Source organism: Gouania willdenowi, chromosome 5, assembly GCF_900634775.1.
Source record: "Gouania willdenowi chromosome 5, fGouWil2.1, whole genome shotgun sequence".
Lineage (NCBI taxonomy): Eukaryota > Metazoa > Chordata > Actinopteri > Blenniiformes > Gobiesocidae > Gouania > Gouania willdenowi.
In genome coordinates, this window is record NC_041048.1 from 18,590,803 (window position 1) to 18,605,422 (window position 14,620).

General features: G+C 37.9%; 1 protein-coding gene across 1 annotated transcript; it reads right to left on the minus strand.

The window, feature by feature from the left end:
* Window positions 1–413: 413 nt before the first annotated feature.
* Window positions 414–12,513, minus strand: nbl1 (NBL1, DAN family BMP antagonist). Its single transcript, XM_028446956.1, has 4 exons — window positions 12,327–12,513; window positions 7,393–7,573; window positions 3,079–3,190; window positions 414–999 (listed from the first exon to the last, which is right to left on the minus strand). Exons 1-4 carry the CDS (start codon window positions 12,337–12,339, stop codon window positions 712–714), a joined length of 594 nt encoding a protein of 197 aa, XP_028302757.1. The 5' UTR covers window positions 12,340–12,513; the 3' UTR covers window positions 414–711.
* Window positions 12,514–14,620: the final 2,107 nt, after the last annotated feature.

The window sequence follows — 14,620 nt, forward strand, 5'->3', positions numbered from 1 at the left end:
ATTCTGTGAAATAACCTTAGAACAAACTGTCACTTGAATGTACATGTACATATATTTATACTATTTCATTTAAATGCTCACCTGCACTACTCATCACTGCACTACTGCACTATTATCCTATTATTATTATTATTATTATTATTATTATTATTATTATTATTATTATTATCTTATTATCTTGTCGTATTATCTTATTTAGTTTTGCACATATTAGTCTTTAACTACTGTTTAAATATATATATTTCTAGTTGATTGTTATTATTTAATGTTTACATTGTTAGAGAGAGCACAGTTCACCAAGTCAAATTCCTCGTGTGTATAACATACATTACATGGCCAATGAAGTTGATTCTGATTCTGATTCCTACCATACACGATTACATTTGTAAGAAAAGATGAGCTACAACTGAAACAACAATTAATAAACAACCAAATTTATTGCATTCAAGCAGATCAGACAACAGATTATTATCAGACTATGAATGAACATGTTGATGTACAAATGGATTCTTTACACTCAGCAAACAGAGAAGTGCACATGCAATGTTTATGTACAGGATGTGTTCTGGTAGCATGGGATTGTGTTCATTCGAGCACTTAAGAACAACACAACGGAAGTCTTTGTGGTGCCTTTAAAACTCGACACAATGACACAGGCATATAGGAGAGCAGAGAGCAGCAGAGATGAGCAAAGTGCAAGCACATGTACGCCTATCCTCCGTCTGATGTGTGGGGCAGTTTGTGATGGAGTGTGTGCGACTGGCCATGCTTGTTGGAGTGTGTGTCTGAGTGGATCAGAGGCGGCAGAGACTGGACTCCACTCAGGCTGTCAGGTAAAGATGGGCCTGCGTCCAGGCCGTTGTCTGCTGGATACAGCTGCATCACCGCTCCCTCCTGGGCGGCATCCTTACTGCATGACTGGCAGCTGCAGTGGAAAATCCTCTCCACTAGTTTGTCTACCCGTGGAGAGTCCTCACTGCCTGTGCAGTCCAGAGTCACCTGAAAACACACACAGATGATCATGTTAGTGCAAAGAAAATGCAAGAGCAGATATTTTATCTACATGTTAAAATGCTAAAAGACCATATTGTGCATGTCAGTGCAGTACAGTCTTTATAAGTGAGAAATATTTAGTTGAACATGCGTAAAACTACAAAAACAAAAGCATTTGGGGTTGAGGCAGTGGTTCCTAACTTTTTTTTGGCGTGACCCCATTTTGCATTTTGATATCAAGAATTTCTGGAGACCCTAAAGTCTTTTTTTTCTAGAATTAATGTTTAACCATGTTTGTTATAATGTGTTACAAATACAGAGTAGCCAGGATCAGTGACAAAAATGAATACAGTTGTTTAAAATTGTGTTTTAATTTGAAAATAATAATATTTAAATTTTATTATTTATCAATTACTCAACATTTCAGGTGACCTCATTTAAACTCCAGGCAACCCAACATGGGGTCCCAACCCCAAGGTTAAAAAACACTGGGTTAAGGCCAGGGCTGTGCTCACGGGCCGTTAATGATGGTTCCACAATATATTGTAAGTGATGGTCACTATTATCGGCCTTCCGTATTATCAGCTGATATTAGCCACAAAACGTGATATCGGTTGACATTTGTATTGGTTTTTCACTGATATTGGAAAAACCAATGTGCTTTGTTTGAGACGACATTTTAAAAATGAATTTGGTACTGCATCAATTACTAAAGTTGAATAAGAATTCTTATTTTTAACCAAGGAAGTTTTTTTTGTGAAATACATCCTATGGGGTATCACGTTAAAAGTAGTCTTAACCTGTTATTTCCATGGTAATATATCATGCATATATATATATATATATATATATATATATATATATATATGTGTGTGTGACCTTACATTTTCCAAGTGAGGAGGGGATCTGTGTATTTAACGGTATCGGTTAATAATGAAAATGGAAAATTTGGAGTTGGACATTATAGGCATATCAGATATCGGCAAAAAACTCATATTGAACATCCCTAATTCTATCGCTTTTTTAACCATTACACCACCACAGCCCGATTTGAGTAGAAGAGAAAACCATCTCTATATATCCACCTTCTTTAAACAAGCTCGTGATTAGCAAGTCAATTGACAACATGAATACTAACTTCAAGTAATGCAGAGACAGTATTTGAGGGATGTTTGCTTCGTCTTGGTCTTATCCTCTGTTTGAATCATAGTTACTCTCTTACTGTGTATTTTCTGACTGAAACTTGTTTTTTACAGTGTTGTATTTTGGATTCTTTGACATGCTTTACTCCATGAAACCTAAATCAGTGGACTAGCGAATTAGAAGGAAAAGCTGAACAGTTATCTAACATGAACAGAGAATATACAAACCTCCCTGTAAACCCTTTGTGTTACACAAACTCAGCCTGCTCGCCAGACCTCACACAACTTCCACCCTCGCGGTTTCCACTGTCCACTGAAAATGATCGCTCAGCAAGTTTATCAAGAGCCAGAGCAGCAGGGAGCCGTATCCTCTTTCATGAGAGCCGAGTGTGTTTTAATGTTTAAAGTCTTGAAACAACAGTCACAACCACAGACATAAACACTCATTTCCAGATAATTAAGACTAAAGTGAGAGTGTCAATACATTTTGAAGGTCCGACTTGCACAACAATAACATAGGGTGATTTCATTCAGCTATCTGGTGACAGAGCTCCGCTCCAAGAGATACAACGCTTCCCTCTGGCCTCACCTGTGCTCCCACCCACCATGTCTACCTGGCTGATTTCCAAAGAGCATACCTCAACACAAAATCATTATTGTCACAAGTGTGGAGAATCCTTCCAGCCATGAGTGACAATGAACTCTGAGGAGAGCATGAGATACAGCCTACAGGTCACACTGTGAGGCCTTTTCAAAAATCATCCAGTCAGATTTCCCTTTTTCTTTTTCTTCTTCTTCTTCTTCTTCTTCTTCTTCTTCTTCTTTTTGCTTGCTTTGCTCCGAGGCAGCTTAGCCACATCATCTTCCATATTGAAAACATGTGGCTTATGTGAGAGTTTGATAAGTGTGTGCTTGCAAAATGAGCTAATGTGTAATAACTTACCACTTCCCACTGTGTTTGGGCAGGCATGCAGGAGTCGCAGTGCACCAGAGACTCGGTAGACTGTGGGAAAGTGTTGGGGACGCTGTAACTAAAGCACTGGCCCAGACAGGCTCTGCAGAAAGGAGGAGAGAGTGCATTATTCTCATTGTTCCTACAGAGAGGACGGAAACAAAAAAAGTTTGTAATCTTAACTGATTTACCAAGAAACTTTCTACTTTAAAGCTGCATTGAAAAAGTAAATAAAAAGTACTGTATATGGAGTCTGAACCAGGAAAACTAACAGAAGTACAATCAATAATCAGGAGGTAGCCTATTATTGCAATAGAGTGCACAAATAGTCCCCGACACAAGCTTAGCTACAGCATGTGTCACAGGAACAGCCGAAGCGTTTCCATTAATTAAATCTCCCACATGCCTCGGTGGGTTTGACGTCGTCCCCGAGACATATGTTCAACAGATAAGCAACACAGCTGCAAACAGCACCAGTCTCTACATGATGGGGAGAGCAGTCCACCTTCTTCCTTCACGGTTCAGCTTAATTGCTCCCATGGCCGTTCATGCCATCAGTCAGGCATGGTGACCAACAGTGACACAGTGTGTGTTTTGACACAGCTCCATCACAAGCATCCACTTACTGATATTTCAGCTACAGGTTTGAACACGAAGAACCGTAAAATCAATACACTTGTGTATTTATCCTTGTCATTCATCCAAACAGTCACATTCTAAAAACGGTGTCTCTTCATCAGACATTAAGGTTCTAAAAAATATAGAAATTAAAGTGGTTCTCAAAGTTATTTGCCTCAATTACCCCATTTCTCTTATTTCTGAATCCAAATACCCCCTTTGTCCAACTACAACATTTTGCCCAGAATAGCAGTAATAGTGATAACATTTTTAAATAATATTGTTTTGTAAATAACTATTATTTATTTATTTATTTATTATTATTAATTAAACAGAGTTTAAACAGTGGTTCCCATCCTTTTTTGGATCGTGACCCTATTTTGATTTAAAAAAATCTCAAGCGGCCCAAGTTGTGCCAGCTCAGATATATTTGTAGTGCATTTTATTTAAAATAGATTTATATTTGAGAAAGTGAAAGTATAGAATACAGTTAAGATTGTGTTTAATCAGTTATTATTATTTTTTTTTTATCAATTACTAGACATTTCAGGTGACTCCATCTAAATTCCAGACAAGTCCATGTGGGGTCATGACCCCAGGGTTAAAAAACACTGATTAAGTGAGTCCAGAATAGATTTATTTCTATAGTTTTTATCATTTCTGGTAATCTCCTGCCTGGTATTTTCATTTCATGTTCTAATCACGATAATTTCATCATCATTATTATGATTATCATTTTCACTAAAAACAAATATTATAAACCCCATATTTTTCATGCTCAAATTTGTTAATTTTCCTCTCTCTCTCTCTCTCTCTCTCTCTCTCTAGTAGCCCCTGTAGTGCCATCGGGTACCCCTAAGGCGGGGGTAGGCAACTCCAGTCCACGAGGGCCGGATTCTTGAGACTTTTAGATCCTGTCCACACGTAGCCGGGTATCTGCTAAAATAAATATATTTTTCTACGGTTTTGCCTGTCAGCCACACAAAAATGCAGGATAAGGTAATTAAAAACGAGGCTTTTGAAAAACTCTGACCAAAGTGAAGATTTGGGAAAACTCCGGTTTTGCGTTTGATAACCGGAGTTTTAAGTTTCCAAATGTCACGGGACTGTGCTGGTGGCATTGATGTAGGGTAGCGGTTCCCTGTTGGGGGTGCTTGGGTACGCCTGCTTGTTGGTCTGTGGCAGGCAGGGTGGCCTCTCTCATCGGGGGAGCCGGGGCCACCTCCCTGTGGACTCAACTCAACTGAACTTTATTTGTATAGCGCAAATTACAACAAAGTCATCTCAGCGTGCTTAACAAAATATATGGTCCATAGTAAGAAAGATAGAAAGAACCCAACAAGATCCACATGAACAAGCATTTAGCGACAGTGGCAAGAAAAAACTCCCTCTTTTTATAGGAAGAAATCTCTGGCGGAACCAGGTTCAGAGGTGGCAGCCATCCGCTGTGACTGGTTGGGGTTAGTGAACAGTAGGAAAACATGATCGGATAGAAGGATAGACCATTTGAGTGTTCCAGGCTAGTTGAGAGGTGAACCATCAATCAGGAACTGCCAGCTCTAACATCAAGACAACTGAAACAGAACAATCGTGTTGTATCATGGGGCTGTGTGGGCCTGTGCTGATCCTGGTGCGGGTGCTGGTTTCTCTGCTATGCGGTTGCTCCCTGTTGCTGCGGGGTGGGCCGCTTGGGGCTGGCATGTGGCGGGGGCAGCCCCCTGGACCGCTGGGGGGTGTGGCTCGTGCACCACTATGCCTGGGGAGTGGGAGGTGCCGCCGTGCTCCATGGGGCCGGTGTGGTTCGGGGTTGCCGCGGAGTGGGTTTCCGCTGTGCTGCTCAGCACATGTCATCTGCGCCATCTACCCTCTCCGGTACCCCGCTGTATGGATCACACCCGACATACCTCTTACATGGACCGGGTCTCAAACATTGTAAGGCAGGTGTGCAAAGCTATAACAAGTGGACAAGGACTTAGATGTGTCCCTGCTCCAACACACCTGAATCAAATGAATGGTTCGTTATCATGCTTCTGCAGAGCTTAATGACAACACATTGGTTTCAAGCAGGTGTGTTGGAGCGGGGAGACATCTAAAAGTCTCAGGAATTAGGCCCTCGAGGACTGGAATTGCCTACCCCTGTCCTAGGGGTACACGTACACCCATTGTAGAAACACTGATCTAGACAACTACGGCAACTATGTATTAATGCAAACTAACCCTAAACTCAAGCCCTAGTGGCTCAGCCCAACCCGTAACCTCAGATGCAGATACTTTGGCTACTTCCAGCGATAGTCCTGCAATTGGCTTGAATGGGGGAAGAACAGCTGATAATATTAACCCCTTGATTTGACTGGGCTTGCATTAGTGACTAATCACTTCTCCTCAGCGAGTCACAGAGCCTTATGTACATTTGTGTGTTCCCTGAGCTCTAAAAGCCATAGCTGTCAACCTCCCTGCACAAAACCAAATCTGCTTATTTCTTTTTTCTGATGGTCTTTTTCTTCAATTCTTAGTCAGAGGTGTGACACAAGCCAAACTCGTTTGCAATCTCCATTTTCATCCGGGGTAGAATTTGATTCTTTGATGAGCTCCGGATTTGGGTCTGTGTTCACACAGGGTCAAACGAAGCAGACGTGCCCTTAAATCTATTTTTTGATGCTGGGAATAGTTATGCTAACTCTTCTATTTACCGACTTTGTACACGTAACCAACGTGAACGTCTCTTCCACTTTTAAATGTAACACTGTAAGCAAACCCTAATAAGCCTTCCAATGCCTTTGATCTAAAAACCTAATAGAGCAGTTGCATTAGTGTCTGGAAGAGTTTCATGTAGAAAGATTTCCTTAACCTAACCCTAACTCACTACAAGAACAACATTAAGTTTGCCCAGTGTCAAGTATGCTGACTGGTAATTTTCATTTGAAATAAAAACCGTGATGAAATTGTTCTTAAAATTACTTCAGTAAGGGGCTGAATTTGAGGTCAAGGTGGGACATGATGTTAAATGAGGCAATCAGAGCTAATTATTCAATTCAATTCAACTTTATTTATATAGCGCAAAATACAACATAGTCATCTCAAAGCGCTGAACAAAGTCCATGCTTTTTTTTGTGTGACTGTGAAGAATTTAAAATGCGTAGGCGAAAGTCATTTTAGTCGACTAAATCACTTTGAGTTTAACCAACTGGAGCTACACTCGGATTAAAAAGCATTCGAAGTGTAAATCACAAACTGCTATTAAAATTGAAATTTGATCAGTAAAAATATTTTTCAAACTCTGCTGAATTTAATAAATGTGTTTGTTGTAAAAATCCACCACAGTCAGAAAGATAAATGTGTGGAATAACATTGTTGAATGAGGGGAAATGCGATAAGCCTATTTATCATTGTAGACATTTCAAACTGTAAAGGAAAAGAAGAAACAGGCCTGGTAGGAGTTAAAAAAGCTCAACGTGGGAATCCAGGCTTTTTTTTTTTTTTTTTCAATAAATACTTAACATGCCACAAGCTGCTCAGTGTGTGACACGGTAATTAAATCTTTTGTACTTTCTTAGTTTTACAGCAGTGTTTCGTCAGAATGAGCCCATGGTCTGAGGCGAGGATGTGGCCACAGAGTCTGGAGTCCTCCCCTATTGCATTATTGTTTTAGTTGAAACACACATGCACACACAGGGCCTTCATCCTGACCTGTTTTGAATAGAGCGAGGCTGACATCCCGTGTGTCCGACTATCTGCGTGATGTTCTTGGCTTCGCACCAGGCACTTTTGTCAGGGAACAGGGCCAGGCGGTTGATGTGTGCAGGCGGTGCTGCTGAGTACAGTGCAAGCAGTGCGCAGCAAATGTGGATCCTCTGCCACATGACTGCACCTAGAGCAGGAGGTGAAAAACACTGGGTTACATTGGGGTGACCTTTAAGGGTCTGCATGTCTGTTTTCATGTTTACTACAAGAGGAAGGGACCTTTACATGTTCCTGCTGCTGCAGATTGACAGCTTTCTATTGACGTGCATTGTTATTTTTGTTGACTAAAAATATTCGTCATAGCTTATAACCAATATTCTTTATTGGAATGTGTCCAACCAAAAGTACTTTTGTTGCGTGGACTGTGGAAAGATTTAACAATTAATTTAAAAATAATTAGGAAATGTTCCTAGCTCCTTTTTAGCAGAGGTGAAAGTAATGGATTACTCATGTTACTGTATATTTCTAAATCAGTAATTTTACTTGTACTTAAATACTTTTTAAAAGAAGTAATTTGTTACATTTCTACATCCAACCTACTGTAAATTGATTTTTTTTTTTTTTTTTTTTAAATCATTAACGGACATTGTGAAACTACAAAAATGAAATAATCACAACCAACGCAATGCACCGCGCTAAAACAGCATTGAATGCTGGTTATTTTCTCAGTTTTAGAGTTCATATAAAGTATGTAACTATACATGGAGCCTGAAAATCTTATTATTTCGAATTTAATTCATTGTTGTTATTTTTGTTAAAAAAAAAAAATTTTACATTTTGACAAACCTTTTATTTTATACAGATTACTTTGTGGAAAATAAATTAAGTTCCAATTGTGCAAGATTTCATCTCTTCCTTTTTAAGTTTATACATTTGTATGTAAGGGAACCGTGGCAAGATTTGAAAGTAACTAGTAACCTTTGCTTTGAGTACTATTTAATTCATTTACTTTTTACTTGTACTTGTGTATTTTATGTATGATTTACTTGTATGTGAGCACAATTTACAGTTGAGTAACAATACTTCTACTTGAGTAGGATATATTAGTACTCTTTACAACTCTGCTTTTTAGGCTACTTTTTGGACACAGTTACCACAAAATAACTACTATCAATTATCAAAATACTATATTTTCTTGTACTTTATTGAAACAGGATTATTTTATGCTGTAGATGTCATTTTATTCTCACTTCTGACAATAAGAGACAATTATTAGCTACATTTTACAAAGAAGACTGGATTTACTTACTATTGAAGTAATCACATAAAAGTTGCAACGTATTTGTATGATTTTTTTAAATAAATTCCACTTTAAATTCCACTCATTGTTTCAAATTTGTAGATTAAGCCTGAGGGAATCAATGTCCGAGACACAGTTAAGGAGAGCCCACTTTTCCACAAATAAAAAAAGCATATGAAATTAAAAAAGGGAAGCACTGCCCTAAGTGATCCAATAGGAAGTCATTCTATTGTTTGTGGAGGTAGTCGACTATAACTGAATTAGTCGTGATGACAAAAATGAACACTGTTGACATGCAGTTTGAAGAGGCTGATCACAGTGAGTGAATAATTCAACAGTAGAAACAACATTTATCTGAAATAACTTGTATCTATTTTGTTCCAAAAGAGCAAAACATCCTCTAGCAAAAGCCCCACTAGGTTCCTTTTTACTCTTTTCTTTAAAAATACCTCAACCAGCCACGTCATTTACAACCTGCAGACTCCTTTTCTCCTGCTGCTTATAAAAAGCGTCTGGTGGTCACCAACATTCACAGTTTTGCACACTTTTCAACACTTCCATATGGCTCGAAACACTGAAAACAATCAGCTCAGCTTTGTTTAAATGGCCTGATGCAGTACAAAGAAACCTGCTTTGTAGTGATTTCAGGTGGGAGAAGACAAACACAGTTAATACCAGTCAACAAGGCTTATGCACTGACATTATATCATAGTGTCAGAATGGTTTCTATTAGAGCTGTCTCGATACAACTTTTTCATTTCCGATATGATACCGATATTGCAGCCTTGCATATCGGTCAATACCGACATTGATCCGATATCAGCATGAATCATACATGGTTTTTTTTTTCTTTTTTTTTTTTTTTATTTAAAAAAAAAAAAAAAATCTTTAATAAAAAATAATAATTACTTATTTTGTAGAGTGGAATGTTAGAAAAGGCTTGATCAAGTGATGTTACTCAAACAGACAACAATAGTCAGCAACAGTAGGGATGAGAAAAACTGACCCATTTATTATTAACAGATTGGTTACATACATTTTAACCTTCAACATAATATCTGCAGTATTCTACAATTGAATGAAATAAATTAAAAAAATGAATTTGAAAAAAAATTTTAATTGGAAAAAAAAAAATCGAAAAATCCTAAAATTTGAATCCGATATTCGTTTTCAGGCTAATATCGGACCGATATCCGATACCGGATCAAGACACCCCTAGTTTCTATATTAGGAATAGATATTCAGCTATTACATATCACTAAGAAGAATACAATTTGTGGAATTTTATTTGTGCAATTACTGTACAAACCTATGGTGAGGTTCAGTTTTATTTAGATCTAGTCAAATGGTCTCGGCCTAAATTGTGAGCCTTAAAAATCACAAAAAGTAAAGAAAAAGAGATGTTTAAAAAAAAAAAAACACTACGGTAGTTCCTTGAAAAGTAAACCTAGCACCCTGTGGATCATGAAGTCACAATATTACTGTTGGAAACGCTCTTTTAACCTGAGTTACATCTAAAACACACAGTTCATGACATTGGATATAGTCGTAGCAAAAACATTTAAATTCAATGGAAATTTTACACAGTTTTATCTCAGCAACAGAGAGACACAAACAAATGCAAACGCTTATAGTTATGTTTATTGGTAACAAGTACATCAGTGGTACAAAAATGACTCAAATATTTCTTGTGCTGGTTTTATGAGAGTGAAGCTATGTATCGCTTATTTATTTTTCCAAGCCATGAAAACCATTGACTCAGAAAATGTGGGCCGTTAGGTGCTACTGGAGGACTTGGGGTTTGTCATTTGCAATGAGTAGATACAATAAATGTAGTATTACTCCAAAATACTGCATAGGCGTACAGATATACATTTTAATCAAAATCCAATCCTAACGGATATTACAGTGTTATTTGACTTAGGCATAACACGACTCTGGCAAACCACATGACTCAGGAAACACACGAGGGCAAATGAAGACGAGGCAGAAAAAGAGGTCAAGAGGAATGGAAATCATCTACTGGGATAAGTATGTGCAATGAAACACAATTGGAATTCTTGGCTACATATTTTATACTATAATGTGCCTTTAATTGTCATGCTTTTTTTTTTAACTGCAATTAAATGATCATAAACAAATGCTTTTACTATTTATAGGCAGTGTCATTTCTTGCTCCTCTATGTCAGTAGGGGGCAGAAGCATGAGAAGGTTGCAAAAGTATGTTCATTGCAAACTTTTTAAAGCCCTGCTGATATACTACAGTCGCTATTATTGGTTAAAGAAAATAAATGAATTAAAATTATCATTATGTTTATATGTTGATGTTTTTTAATCTATAAATAAACAACAATATTTCCCTAAATTAGGGTCTAAAGTGATTCCCAGCTGGCATTGTTGGCAACATTAAAGTTATTACTGATATTTTCCAGTATTGCCAATTATCAACAAAACAATATTATTCTAAAATTTGCAGAATACTTTTTTTTTTTTTTTTTAACCTGATAGGTTGACCTGATAGAGGTCTACAAACCTCAACAACAGTGAGAATATTCATGAATATAAGGTATCAATGCAAGAAAAGACAGTTTAGTAATATCTTCAAACCTTATATCCAAGAATTTGGATTTTTCCTCTCATAATTATAACAGAATTATGTTTTGTTTTTTTTTTCTATTCCACATTCATAACTTCTAAGCTAATATTGACGTTTTTTTTTTTCTTCTTCTTCTAAATTGTGACTTTGAGGCTATCTCACAAATATGACTGTGGGAATTTATTTTCTAGTTGCAAAGACAGATTTGTTTACATCTCTAGTCAAATCACTGGTAGAGAGAGAGCGAGAGAGAAAAACATGTTCTACAAAATATGTCATGAGGCGTAGAAAAGGAGCTTTAAACAGCTTTAAACTAAACACATGTTTTTTAACGAAAAATGACAACTTCAGCAAAATAACAACTCGTGGGCAGTGTTAATTTTGACAGAGTTTGTCATAGCCTTTTGACTAAAATGCATCTTTAGTCCAAATGTAGTCATCAGGACTATTTCATTGTAGTTTTAGTCAAATGTCAAAGAATTTAGTTGACTAAATCTTTTAAATTAGTCGACTAATTACTTCAAGACATATAGTCGAATAAGATATACTAGATACGAGTTTATGCTTCTTCTTCTTCTTCTTTTTTTTTTTTTTTTTTTTTAAATATTCCTTTACCATTTATTAACCTGATATGGAATGTATTATAGACACATTTGTTGTGACCAATGCTATGCAATCAATGCAATGAGTTTTGATTGGATTTCGTCCCATGAGGAAATTATAGCTACGTTTTTATTGGTTATCAAATACATCAACAATATATTTTGGTAAAGATTTCGTTCACATGTATTGTTTTTCTTTCTTTCTTTCTTTCTTTCTTTTTTGTCTAGTTATTGTCACTTTAAAAAAACAAAAACGTTTCACTATGACGAAATTGGAAAATATTTAGTCAACAAAATACTGTTCGCAGGAATGAGAAAGTGAACTTTTTATTCATAAAGTGAGGACATCTATAGAATACAGTAGCATGCCTTTTATTTATTTATTTTTTTGCAGAATAAGGCTTTAAAACGTGTTAATAATATAACAGTCTGATTGACTTACCGCTGCGCAACATTTGTGAGTTGAGCTCAGATCAACCTTGGACCAGGACTGGTAAATCCTAGCAGAGGATAGTGATGTGGTCTTGGAATAACTGCAGGAATGTGAACACTTAATCCAAACACTCGCAGTCACATCATCGAGGAAGATTGTCCGACCCCAGTGCAGAAAGGATGTGTGTGTGTGTGTGTGTGTGTGTGTGTGTGTGTGTGTGTGTGTGTGTGTGTGTGTGTGTGTGTGTGTGTGTGTGTGTGTGTGTGTGTGTGTGTGTGTGTGTGTGTGTGTGTGTGAGAGAGAGAGAGAGATGTGTGTGTGAGATCTACGGATGTATCAGCAGACTGACCCACCCTCCCCACTATGTTCTTCTCTCCTGCTCCACAGTAAAGTTCCCACCTAATTCCACACTGAAACACTTCCCAGGTTGTTGTAAAGCTCAGTGAGAGCAGGCTGTGGGCCATACGCGGAGTTTGCGTTATACAGCTTTAGAAACTAGTTACAGAAATAAGAAATAATGATAATTAAAAAAAAAAAAAAAAAAAAAAACCAAAAAAAAAAACAGTTAGATTGGTACATTTGTTTTAATTCCTTATTTGTGATGCGAAACTCAAGACGTCTTATATATTAAATGTACGGTGTAGGATGTATGTTGTATGTTGTAGGCAGTAGGCTGTATGTTGTATGTTGTATGTTGTAGGCAGTATGTTGTAGGCAGTAGGGTGTATGTTGTATGTTGTAGGCAGTAGGCTGTATGTTGTATGTTGTAGGCAGTATGTTGTAGGCAGTAGGGTGTATGTTGTATGTTGTAGGCAGTAGGGTGTATGTTGTATATTGTAGGCAGTAGGCTGTATGTTGTATGTTGTATGTTGTAGGCAGTATGGTGTATGTTGTATGTTGTAGGCAGTAGGCTGTATGTTGTATGTTGTAGGCAGTATGTTGTAGGCAGTAGGCTGTATGTTGTATGTTGTAGGCAGTAGGGTGTATGTTGTATGTTGTAGGCAGTAGGGTGTATGTTGTATATTGTAGGCAGTAGGCTGTATGTTGTATGTTGTATGTTGTAGGCAGTATGGTGTATGTTGTAGGCAGTAGGCTGTATGTTGTATGTTGTAGGCAGTAGGCTGTATGTTGTAGGCAGTAGGGTGTATGTTGTAGGCTGTATGTTGTAGGCAGTAGGGTGTATGTTGTAGGCTGTATGTTGTAGGCAGTAGGGTGTATGTTGTAGGCTGTATGTTGTATGTTGTAGGCTGTATGTTGTAGGCAGTAAGCTGTAGGCTATATGCTGTAGGCTGCCGGCTGTATGTTGTAGGCTGCAGGCTGTAGGCTGTATGTTGTAGGCTGTAGGCAGTAGGCTGCAGGCTGTATGTTGTAGGCGGTATGCTGCAGGCTGTATCTTGTAGGCTGTATGTTGTAGGCAGTATGCTGCAGGCTGTATCTTGTAGGCTGTATGTTGTAGGCAGTATGCTGCAGGCTGTATCTTGTAGGCTGTATGTTGTAGGCAGTAAGCTGCAGGCTGTATCTTGTAGGCTGTATGTTGTAGGCAGTATGCTGCAGGCTGTATCTTGTAGGCTGTATGTTGTAGGCAGTATGCTGCAGGCTGTATCTTGTAGGCTGTATGTTGTAGGCAGTAAGCTGCAGGCTGTATCTTGTAGGCTGTATGTTGTAGGCAGTATGCTGCAGGCTGTATCTTGTAGGCTGTATGTTGTAGGCAGTAAGCTGCAGGCTGTATCTTGTAGGCTGTATGTTGTAGGCAGTAAGCTGCAGGCTGTATCTTGTAGGCTGTATGTTGTAGGCAGTAAGCTGCAGGCTGTATCTTGTAGGCTGTATGTTGTAGGTGCAGCAGCAGAGGATCCCGCTGTGCCGTTTATGGATGTCAGAAAGCAGAGAGGGAGAGAAAGGGCTGGGAAGAGTTTAAAACGTGTCCCCGGCGTTGGTCAGATCACACTGACCGTGCACTGTGCAGATAGAACAAGATTACACAAACTGGACATATTTACAATCACACCTGGCATTGTTTTAACTGTGTGTTTTCAGTTATTTGGAGCTTTAAAACACCACAAAGTCATTAATACAGTACAAATAGAAAGCAGATGTGACAATGTGCATTTTTTTTTTTTTTTTGGTTCAAATTAAAGATTATTAAAAAAATAAATAAAATAAAAAATCTAATCTTCATATTATAGAGTTGGTCAATTATAGGCTCAAAGTTTAAGTCTACACACTTTAGGCCTAGGAATATTTCTTATTATTCATTACAGTTGATTTCAGACAGTGTTTTTGGTTCATGCAGTCTCACAAGTTGC

Bases quoted from the DNA above. Each gene is read 5' to 3' on its own strand.
- nbl1 (XM_028446956.1), bottom strand. The intron at 3,191-7,392 runs GTCAGGATGAAG...TCCTTTCTGCAG, and splicing joins CCTCGCTCTATTCAAAACAG to AGCCTGTCTGGGCCAGTGCT. The intron at 1,000-3,078 runs GTAAGTTATTAC...GTGTGTTTTCAG, and splicing joins CCCAAACACAGTGGGAAGTG to GTGACTCTGGACTGCACAGG.